This window comes from Rhineura floridana, chromosome 4, assembly GCF_030035675.1.
Source record: "Rhineura floridana isolate rRhiFlo1 chromosome 4, rRhiFlo1.hap2, whole genome shotgun sequence".
In the NCBI taxonomy this organism is placed as follows: domain Eukaryota; kingdom Metazoa; phylum Chordata; class Lepidosauria; order Squamata; family Rhineuridae; genus Rhineura; species Rhineura floridana.
This window is the reverse complement of record NC_084483.1, coordinates 155,745,632-155,756,819: the sequence shown is the minus strand read 5'-3', so window position 1 is coordinate 155,756,819 and position 11,188 is coordinate 155,745,632. Positions and strand designations below refer to the sequence as shown.

Genomic DNA, 11,188 nt, shown 5'->3' with positions numbered 1-11,188 from the left:
CCTCAGGTTCTTAAAAGGGGTGGAGCCTGGGAGTTTATTCCCCCCCTCCTCCGTCCCCGCTTTCCCCACCTTCTTTGCGAAGGAAACTGACCAGGCCGGAACAGGGAGCTGCAATGACCAGAGACTCAGAAAACTGGTGGAAGACATGCAGCCTTCCGGTCCTCATTCAGAGGCTGGAACTGGTTTCATTGCCGTCATACCTCTTTCATCCCCCCTCCTTGTGTTTCTTTGGACCAGCACCCTTCCGCATTGCTGCTCTCGTTTGGGAACTGGAAGTGTTTCAGAATCTAAGGACCACCCTACCCCTTTGGCCCATTAACCATTAGAGTTCCATTGACCTTTTCCTCCACCGGAGGAGCCGCTTGCTCTCACATTCGTCACTCAATTTGAGAGCAAATCTAGCTCGAGGGAGTGCGAAGGAGCCAGCCTGTGAGGCGGCAGGGCGGGCGCTGAGGGAAGAGGGCAGTCGCTGCACTCGCTCCTGATCTTTCTCTCTCTCTCTCTCCTCCTTGGCTGCACCTGCTGCTTCCCAGCGGCGGTGCCTAGGGCGTGGGGGGGGGCAGCGGCTCGTGGTGTCACCCGGCGCGACCCGCACCCGCCGCACAAAGAACCTGCCCTCCTCCCCTGCATGCGCTGCGCGATACAGGTTTCCCAAGCCCTGTCTCCGAGGCTCTAGGCATGCTGGGTAGCGTTCCATGGTTACCGTTGCTATGAGGGGCCTAGCGCCCCCTCGCTGTCCTATCGCCAGGAGAAAGTTTAAGGAGATGGTGAAACAAACGATCCAGATCTATGCTCGGGTGAAACCCCTCGGCAAAAGGCAGCCGCCGGGGGTAGGTGCAGAAAAGAACCAACTGAGGGGGAGGGGGGGTGAGCAGAGAAAGTCCAAAGCCTGAGGCAGCGTGTTGTAAAGTTCCTGAGAGAAAGAATTAATACGCAGAGCTTGTGTGCAGCAGGGCGGGGAGGGGTGTATGTTAGGGTAGACCTTGAGACGGAGGGAACTCTGTTGTGGAGAGGAGCTGAAAGAAGACAGGGCGATCTGCTGAATTGTGCTTTGTACTGGTATACTACTGCTCCATGAAAGGATGTAGATGTGGCTGCTGCCTAGAAACTGAGTGTGTAAACAGCAGTTGGAGACGTGTTGCTGGTGACTTCAGGCAGCCCTGCCCTTCATGTGATTTTCATAAATTCTGGTGAATTGAAACTCTCATCAGAGAACTAATTTCTCGGTACCATTCTAAAAGAGAAAGCTTTCAATGGGATCTAAGCTATTATGGGAGGAAGCCAGTCGCATCATAGACTCTTATTTTGACATTAAGTGGTATATAAAATAAATAATAACATAAAATATCGGCATAAGAATGGGTTGTTGGTTACACGTGAACTGGGATTTCGATCATGACGTTCAGAATGCTGTTGTAAGATGATGATGTTGCTTTTTCCAAAGCAATTTTGAATGCAGTGATTATAATATATTTTTAAGGAATAGCAACCAATGAAATTATTCTTTGCTTGGGTTATCTCTAACAGTTATTGGGCAGGCAGCTTTGCAACTGAAACCCTTTTTCCTTACCCCCTTCCACCCACCATGATTAATTGGAAAAGCTTTACCTGCTATCATGTAGCTTTTCAACGTGCAAAAACCTTGCCAGAAAAAGCCATGACATCTGTCTGCACTTGGAAGGCCCCCCACCCCTTGCTGTATGGCCTCACTTTGTGGCATTCAGGTTTCTTAGCAGTCTACCTGCAAGGCTTCAGCTACTATTTATGGCTGGTCCTATGTTTGAGAGCTGTGGTTTCACTAGACTGAACGGATTCATTAAGACTGGAATCTTGTTCATACTTGATTGGAAGTAAGAACCATTAAACCAATTGGGGCTTATATCTGAGTTGGTATGCATAGGTCTGGACTGAATGGGTGGTTAAGATATGACTTCTAGCAAGTACATGAAATGCCCTGTCTTTATAACACTATAAACTACAAGTGAAAGGGATACATGTTTTTCCTACAAAGATATTTTCTTTATTATATTTGACCATAACTTGCAATCCAATGTGAATATAATCTCTTATTGACATTGCTGTTTTTATTACTGGAATTCCTTGTAGATGTAACCCAACCCCAACCCCCCCCCCCCAAATTTAAAGGCTTACTAGAAGTTGTCTTTAGAGTGTACAGTTTTTGGTATAATAATAATGTATGCTGTGTTCTGAATAAAACTGAGTTAGAATAATTTCACCAATACAAATAACATCTTCAGATACTTCATATATATATATATCATAGATATATTCAGTTGATCAAGCTGAGACGTCAGCATTCAGTTTGGAGATCATTGTACCACGTGATTTGGCAGATGGATTCGTCAATAACAAACGTGAAAGCTACAAATTTAAGTAAGTTAATTTAGGGTTGTTATTTTTGGAATTTTATATGTTCAAACATTTCAAATGGCAAAACGCTGAGATGCCTTCTGATAATGTTTCATTATGTTAACGTATCGCTTGTAACCTTTTCCTCCTCCCACTGAACCCTGTGCTGAAAAGAGGGTTATTACAGGGGATGTTCTAGGGTGGAAGTTTGAGAGGTTGTTGCAGCTCCCTAGTTTCTCCCAGATTGTTTGGGATTTTTAAATTATATCCTAGACTTCCCAGACTTTCAGTGCCTCTTTTAGTTTCAGCTCTACCCTGGTTACAAAGTTGGGGACCCATCAAATCATACAAAACCAAGCTTAGAGAGTATGAAGTTTATACACTCTTCTCATGTTCTCCATGGCAAGAAAATAAGGTGAATTGGATGTCAGTTTCCTTCTTCCCATATTAATAATGTTTCTAATACTGCTGTCAGAAAAAAACCCTCGTAACCATCTATGCTTTAATTTTTACTTCTGAATGACTGAAATTGCACAGTCATAAAATATAATCAAAGGTCATCTAGTCTAACCTCCTGGCAGTGCAGGAAAGTTGCTGTTATAGCATCTCTGATAGGAGATCATCCACCTCTGACAAAGGAGAGTCTATCATAAGAAGAGCCTGCTGGATCAGGCCAGTGGCCCATCTAGTCCAGCATCCTGTTCTCACAGTGGCCAACCAGGTGCCTGGGGGAAGCCCGCAAGTCGAACCCAAGTGCAAGAACACTCTCCCCTCCTGAGGCTTCTGGCAACTGGTTTTCAGAAGCATACTGCCTCTGACTAGGGTGGCAGAGCACAGCCATCATGGCTAGTAGCCATTGATAGCCCTGTCCTCCATGAATTTATCTAATCTTCTTTTAAAGCCATCCAAGCTGGTGGCCATTACTGCATCTTGTGGGAGCAAATTCCATAGTTTAACTATGCGCTGAGTAAAGAAGTACTTCCTTTTGTCTGTCCTGAATCTTCCAACATTCAGCTTCGTTGAATGTCCATGAGTTCTAGTATTATGAGAGAGGGAGAAGAACTTTTCTCTATCCACTTTCTCAATATCACTTATCACTTATGAGGCAGTCTGTTTCACTGTTGAACAACTCACATTAGGAAGGTCTCGTATTTAGCTGAAATACCTTTTTTTAATTTGAACCTCTTGGTTTGGATCCTATCTTCAGGAGCAACAGGAAAAAATGCTCCATCATTTATGTAAACAGCCTTCAAATATTTGAAAATGGTTATAATACCACTCTTTAATAATCCCTTCAGCTAAATCAGTCTTCTCCAACATAGTGCCCTCCAGATCTGTTCCCCACTCCTCTCTTAGGGCCCGATTATATTTTATGTTAATAGCATTGTTTTCAGTCATGCCAGAGGATTTTAAAAATGTTTTCATCAGGACTGAATTTGCAAGGAGGGGAAGTTTAATCCTTCCCTTCCAACTGTGATCCTGATGATAATTGCTCCCTTTGCTACAATTAGTCATAGGAGAAAACTTTCCATTGCCTCCTAATGGAAGGTTTTTTCACTACCATTAATTGCAGCCAGGGGGGCAATTTTTGTATTTCCATGTACTGTGCTCAATTATCTTGGTGGACAATTGCCCTCTGCACCTAGGATTAATTTTTTTAATACCCTGATGTGGCACAAGTCACGGTATTAATATAGCCCTGATAGTACCTAACACACTTCTTCCAAAGTTTACATTACTGTAAGATAAATTCTTACAATAGTTTATGTTATGTGAGTAAATCTGCTCCAGTGGTACCCACACTTTTAAAAGGGATTAAGGCCCACATATGTAGCATGCTCCTGTGGCACACTAGTCACAGGAGTTTAAAAGAGTGAGGTCCCCAGACATGTTCCGAAGATACATGATGTAGACTTTGGTGAAGGCAACCAGGATTAGGTCTGATGAGTGCCATGATAGGGGACTGCCTGCGAACCCTGCATATGCTGTCTTGAATTCCATGAAGCAAATACAGGATGTAAATATAACAAAAAAGCAATGATTAAGCTAAAGTTAACAATTCTGAGAACAAGCATTTAAACATTTTTTAATTTCATTGGGACTTTCCCTTTTTTCTGTGTTAGCCATATGTTTTCTTGGTACTGTTCAAGATCATATCAACAACTAAGTTAGATGAATTAGTACTGCGGATAACTTTACAAAACTCACTTTTGTAAAAGATGCTGTTAACTTTCTTCAGTGCTTCCATGCCTGAACTACAGTGCATGGTGACCTTCAATAAAGGGCAAACATTGTGACACTTAAATTTTTTATTTCAATAATCTGAAATAAAAGTAAGCATACACACCAAAGAACTGAGGCATGCTAGTCAGCTTCTGTGTTTTCTTTAAAACTCACTTCTTTAATGTGAATAGCTCTGTATTTCCATCCAGAAAGTGAGTGAAATCAAAGGAAGTGCATGGTTTGGGATCCTGATTTCCACCCTTTATATTGGGGGTAGGCAGTTGGCAAAATCATGGTCTAGAAGTACTCTTTTCCTTTCTTTTTTTCCAAGACTGCATACCTAGGTTGCAGTATGGATACTTATCTGAATAAATCCCACTTAATTCCGCTAAATTTATTTCTGAGTAAATGTGCTTAAGATTGCATTTTAAAGCAAGATTTCTGTCTGTTCTGTTTGGGAATGAGTAGATGGTTATTGATATTCATGGAAGATGCCATTTCTCATAACCATGCTCAAAGAATGCCTTTGTTAATTATTCTGCTATTAAGCACTAAAGCTTAGTGACTAAGTAGTAGCTTTTAGTATTGTGGTTTTAGATTTTAATTTTAGTTATTCTGTAGTACAAATAACATTAACTGTTGTATGCTGAAGTGAATTGTTATGAGAACCAGAACTCTAAAGAAGGCTTCCATGATATTTGAATTAGAACAAAATGGGATAATTCAGAATAGTGTGTATTAGAGAAGCAAAATATGTATTTGACAGAAGTGTTCTATAGAGCAATGTTCTCCTACCAGGAGTTCACTTGTCCAGAGGCTGCTGTAATCTTTAAATAGAGCTTATTGTAAGTATAGGATGGCTGGTATAGCACAGTGGGGAGGAGAGCCGGGCTGGGAGTCCAGAGTCCAGAGCACTGGCTGGGGCTGATGGGAGTTGTAGTTCAAAAAAGTAATGTTTCCAAGCTCTGCCTGGGCATAAAGGGCCAGCTAAAGATCACCCCCACAGTGAGTGGCTCAGGGGTTATGTGCCCTGCCACCTGTGCAGCCATGGGCAAGCTGCATAGTCCCAAGGAGCCCAGTTGCCCCCCCAGCTGGCAGTTGCGGACAAGGAAGGGGCTAGCTTGTACAGCTGTGGCAAGCTCAGTAGGCCCTAGCCAGCTGGGGAGGACTAGCCTCAGACGGAGGCAATGGTAAACCCCCTCTGAATACCGCTTACCATGAACACCCTATACATAGGGTAGCCATAAGTCGGGATCGACTTGAAGGCAGTCCATTCCCATTTTTATTGTAAGTATGATGCCACATTAAGATACTAAAACTTTAGATATTTAGTTGTATTGGATGTTTGAAATAGGGCACAATTCTTTTGAAGGATTTGATCTGCTAGAATAACTTCCTTAATGACTGGAAAGAATCTGCACTGTTTATATGGTCTATTTGATTCAAGTGTTGCTTATACAAGTTCCTCTGTGAGGCCATTTCAAAACACTGATCCCCATGACAGTAGTAAAATACAGTTTGCTTTTTTCTAAGCAGTATAATTTTATCAGAGGGTTTTATAAAGGGAGAGTTTATCAAAGCAGCAGTGTTTACAGTCTTTCGTGGATACAATAGCACAACAGCATAGTGTGGTAAAGACTACAGGGAAAACATTATACTGGTTATGTAAGTCCAGTGATGTAAACATTGACATAGTTTGAAACACTTTTAAAAAATAAAATAAAATCAAGTACTGTTTTACGTTTTGTGTGACCAATTGTTTACAATTTGCAGATTTCAGAAGGTTTTTGATCAGGAATCAAAACAAGATGAAATTTTTGAAGCCATTGCTAAGCCAGTTGCAGAATGGTAAGTTTGATTCTTTTAACAGATATGTGTAAGTTTTTTCATTAATTAAATCAAGGTCTGATAATCACCTGTGTTGCTTTTAAATGGGGTTATACATGGTTTTTGTTGTTCCCAGAGGTAATTTGAGAACAAAGGGTAAATGTGGCTCTTCAGTGTAGGTAGGTGCAAAGTGTTGCACACTGGGATAAAACAGACGGATCACATTTATGTTGATAGTTTCTAAAGAAAGTTCTCTGATAATTTCAGCTCTATGCAGCGGCAGTTGAAAAGGCAAATTCAGTGTTAAGTGTTAGTGAGAAACTCAGCCCGGCTGCTATTTTAAATATCATCCTAAGTGCCTATGCCTTGATTCCAAAACTCAGCAGCGCAACAGAAGCTCCATGAGAGAAGGAAGCTCCATTGAGAAGCAATGGGAAATTTACTGGTCAACGTATTAGAGGTGTTTAATTAGACATCAGCACTCCCTAGCATCACCCACCTCCATGTTTCCCTTTGCTTCCCGAGTTCTCCTTCCCCACCTACTTTTTTATTACTTTGTATTTAGTCTTAGAGAGCCAGTGTGGTATAGTGGTTGGAGTGTTGGACTATGACCTGGGAGACCAGGGTTCAAATCCCCACACAGCCATGAAGTTCACTGGGTGACTTTGGGCCAGTCACAGCCTCAGGGGAAAGCAATGGTAAACCACCTCCGAATACTGCTTACCATGAAAACCCTATTCATAGGGTCACCATAAGTCGGAATCGACTTGAAGGCAGTCCATTTCATTTTCATTCAGTCTTATTGGGTCTATGACCATAACTTAATAAACGAACGACCTCAGTCTAGTCAGGAGAACATCCATCTTCACAGTGCTCATGTTCTCTCATCTAGAAACTTAACACTAGCTCAAGGGTTAGTGCAGTGGGATTCCTCCCTCTGCTCCCCCCCCCACGCATGTCCCATGCCACCCCCAAATCTGCTCTGGAGGATTGGGGGAAACTCCAGAACAGATTTAGGGGTGTTTGGGGAGAGGAGAGGGTGAGACTGTTCTGTTGTGGAAGGAGAAGTCCTTATGCTGACAGAACAATCTGTCTAGTGCTATATTGAATACAAACCCAAGTCTCCACCCATATAACACTACTCTGAGATCCTTTGAAACACAGCAGCAGAGCTGAGCTGGTGTTTCTGCCAGTGTATTTCCATGATGCTGCCCACAATCCCACCTTTCTTCTCTTCCTCCCAATAAGCAGCAGCGATTCGCCTGCCAGGAGATCAGGTAAGCATCTCTGCCCCACCACGCTGTCTGCCACTGGCGAAGACATATTTCTGTTTTGACTATCATGTTACCACAGGCCTCATCTACATGTGTAAACAGATGTAGACATGTACCTGACCAACATGTATTTTGGTCTTTAGCTGAGAGTGATGAAGTGCCACAGCACACTTTAAATTTATACAATGGGGGATTAGTAATGATGCGATAAACCATAGCTGAGCATAAGAGAATGTGCAGTTAAGTACAAAATAGAAGGACCAGTTAGTTACAAAGGCAGCATTAAGTACTGGGTGAGCAATTCTTTGATTAAACGTAAGGGGCATTAGACATGAGGGCCCTAATGCCAGGTATGGGGAAGGGGAGCTTTGGCTGCTATTTTTAATTTAGATTTTCAAAGAAAATGTTACTAGCTTCTTGCATGCAGAGATAAATTTGCTGCAAGTTTCACATGTTGGTCTCTTACTTAAAAATTCACAATGGATAAAATCTGCGTATTGTTTTGTTACATTTCATAAATATTGGAATAAACTGCTGCTGTAACAAATCACCAATAGTTTCATATGTTATTAGATTTTAATTGCATCAAGGATAGCCTAGGGAGCTAACTAAAATTTATTAAAGTGTCTGTTCAAGATGAACAGGTGCCAGTTAGTAAGCAAATTCTTATAGCTGTACACTCCTTCGTTCCTTCCCTTAACCTGAATAATTGGGTTAGTAGCATTTTTATTATTAATTACATTTTTAATTTGTGTGAAGCAAAGATGCCCCCAAAAGTAGTGGGGGGGTACGGCTTTGGATTAAGTTTCAGGGGTAGGTTTAGCACTTAGCATTTACCTTAACTTTACACAGGGGCCAAGGATTTTTTAAATCTTGCTTTAAACATTTTTTTTAACCCTTGCACCCTCTTGTAGAAGTGTGAGGCTCTTTCCTGCCTCATAAGAACATAAGAAGAGCCTGCTGGATCAGGCCAGTGGCCCATCTAGTCCAGCATCCTGTTCTCACAGTGGCCAACCAGGTGCCCAGGGGAAGCCCGCAAGCAGGACCCGAGTGCAAGAACACTCTCCCCTCCTGAGGCTTCCGGCAACTGGTTTTCAGAAGCATGCTGCCTCTGACTAGGGTGGCAGAGCACAGCCATCATGGCTAGTAGCCATTGATAGCCCTGTCCTCCATGAATTTGCCTAATCTTCTTTTAAAGCATCCAGCTCCAGCACTTCCTGGGAAGCTTATGGGACTATGTTTCATCATGTTTTTATTTATATTTTGAAGTTGGCTTGTTTAGTAACTAACCTTTGTTGTAAGGGATGACTGCTGGTTTGCATATAACACTAAGCTGAGATCTTTTGAAACTGAAAGTAAACATGGCAGAATTACCAGTCACATGGGAGGTGGATCGGGGGGGTGGGGTGGGTGGCCTCAATGCTTTGCTCAGTGCTTTGCTCGAGCTTGCTTAGGCTTATCCATGTGGCACTAAACCATAGTTTTAGTGTTGCATGCAAGCCAGCTCTATGAGTGGGCCAAGTCTCATGTTATGATTTAGCATAATTTCTGGTCTATGACCATAATAAAGTTGTTGTTGTTGTTGATTTAGCATCTGAATCCTCCTTAGTTTTTAACTGACTGTCCTAGACATTTTTTTAAAAAAAATGTGTTCTTATTTTGGAATTTAAGGCTCATGTTCTGTCTATTTCCCCCCCCCCCCAATATGGCTTCACACACTTTTTGGAGAAATAACAAAATATATGAATTAAATTTGTCAATCAACAGGCAGCAGAATACGTTCTTACAGTGTTTGTATTCTTTTTTAAATTTGTTGTAATTTAGCCCATTGTTATATTGCTTGTTTCCAAATAGCTGAGTAACACTTTTGTTCTGTTTTTGTTTATAAAACTGCAGGATGTTTTCACTTGCTGGTAACTGCAGTTTTCTTGCAACATAGCTCATCTTTTGTACTATGCTTTGTAAGTGCAGTTAAAAAAACTTCTGTAATGCATAATGTTATTTTTCAAGTATATATTTACAAATGTGTACATATTCTGCAATATTCTTCTCCTTCCTGCATTGAGCAGGGAGTTGGACTTGATGGCCTTATTGGCCCCTTCCAACTCTACTATTCTATGATTCTATGAATAGTGCTTCAGCTGCTTTTATTCATTCTATAATTGAGTATGCCAAAATTCCTTTATAGGTTGTTAGAATTAGATTAATTGTTGCTATTTTGATATTGTGTGATTCTTTATAATGAATTTTGGTTTTATTATCTTAAACACACATACACACACACACACACACACAAACATAAAGATTTGTATGCCAGTTTGGCAGATCCATTTTCTGAAAGCTCAGACAAACCTGTTTCTGAAGAGAAAAGCATACCAGTAGTGAAGGAGCAGCTTTACTGATATGTTTCTAGGAAAGTAACACAACAGAAATCTCAGTGAAGTTTTTCAGCAGCATTCCAAGGTTGTTTGTCATATGATCACAGGGAAACTAAATTCACAACAGAATAAATCCAGAACAATGTCAAAAAATAATAAAAGGAGAAGACATGCATGATGCTAATTAGAGGTTTCCAGTGTCTTGCTGGCAAGATGAAAAGTTGATTTTTTTTCTTTCTATTTTTTTCTTTCTTTAAACTTCCCTCCTTCAAACTCCTTGTTGTAATATTACATTTTTTAAAATGTTTTTAAGACTGTAATCCTGTCCACATTCACTTGAGAGCAGGCCCCACTGAACTCAGTGAGATTTACTTCTGACCAGTCTGCATAGGATTGGGCTTTTAATCTTCTGATTTCCCTAGATCACATGGACTTCTTTAGGCTCATTTGAAATACTGTTTTACCTAAGCCTTTCCTAACCTGGTACCCTCCTGATGTTTTAGACTGTAACTCCTATTGTTGGATTCAGACTCCGACTCACTTGTGTGTTTTTCTTCGTTATGTTTAATGTGAAATCTCATTTTAGAGTGTTTCATAGATCAGCTTACAGATTATACAGGACCCTGAGTCTCTCTACACAGCATAACTAGGCATGGCTACTTAAGCTAAAGCATTGTTGCAGCAATTAGACACGTCTTTTGAGACCATTTAAATAGGCTTGGGGCAGGCTTTCTATTTGCGTGGGGAAGGTGTCTTTCTCCTCCTTCCCCTCGCCTCTCCGTTCCTCCAATCCTGCCCTCTTCCTTCTTCCTCCTCCCCTGCCCAGCCCTCCTTCCCTCCCCCCAGTCAGTTTTACCTATCCTAAGCATGATTGCATGGGAGCAAATCCCACTGAATTCAATAAACATGCAAATGATTAAACCTGTCCTCCCTCCCCTTCCTTCCCTCTGCTTTTCCTCCCCTCCCTCCTCCTCCTCCTCCCCTCCCCATCTCCTGTGGTCAGTTTCACCTATCCGAAGCATGATTGCAGGGAAGTAAATCCCACTGAACTCAATAAGCATGCAAATGATCAATGCATTCTCAGCAAACTTGCACAGGATCTCTTTTCTTACCTTC

At 41.5% G+C, this 11,188-nt stretch overlaps 1 protein-coding gene across 9 annotated transcripts in view; it reads left to right on the top strand.

The window, feature by feature from the left end:
- Positions 1–414: 414 nt before the first annotated feature.
- The window catches only part of KIF6 (kinesin family member 6), a 332,020-nt gene continuing 321,246 nt past the window's right edge, over positions 415–11,188 (top strand). For 2 of the 9 annotated variants that reach the window (XM_061624907.1, XM_061624908.1), the window contains exons 1-3: positions 416–830; positions 2,285–2,394; positions 6,367–6,441. In XM_061624907.1, coding sequence (XP_061480891.1) covers positions 696–830; positions 2,285–2,394; positions 6,367–6,441 — 320 coding nt within the window. In that variant the 5' untranslated portion in view covers positions 416–695. Of the gene's footprint in view, positions 831–2,284; positions 2,395–6,366; positions 6,442–11,188 lie in introns of all 9 variants that reach the window. The other 7 variants (XM_061624910.1, XM_061624909.1, XM_061624905.1 and 4 more) reach the window with 6 other exon arrangements.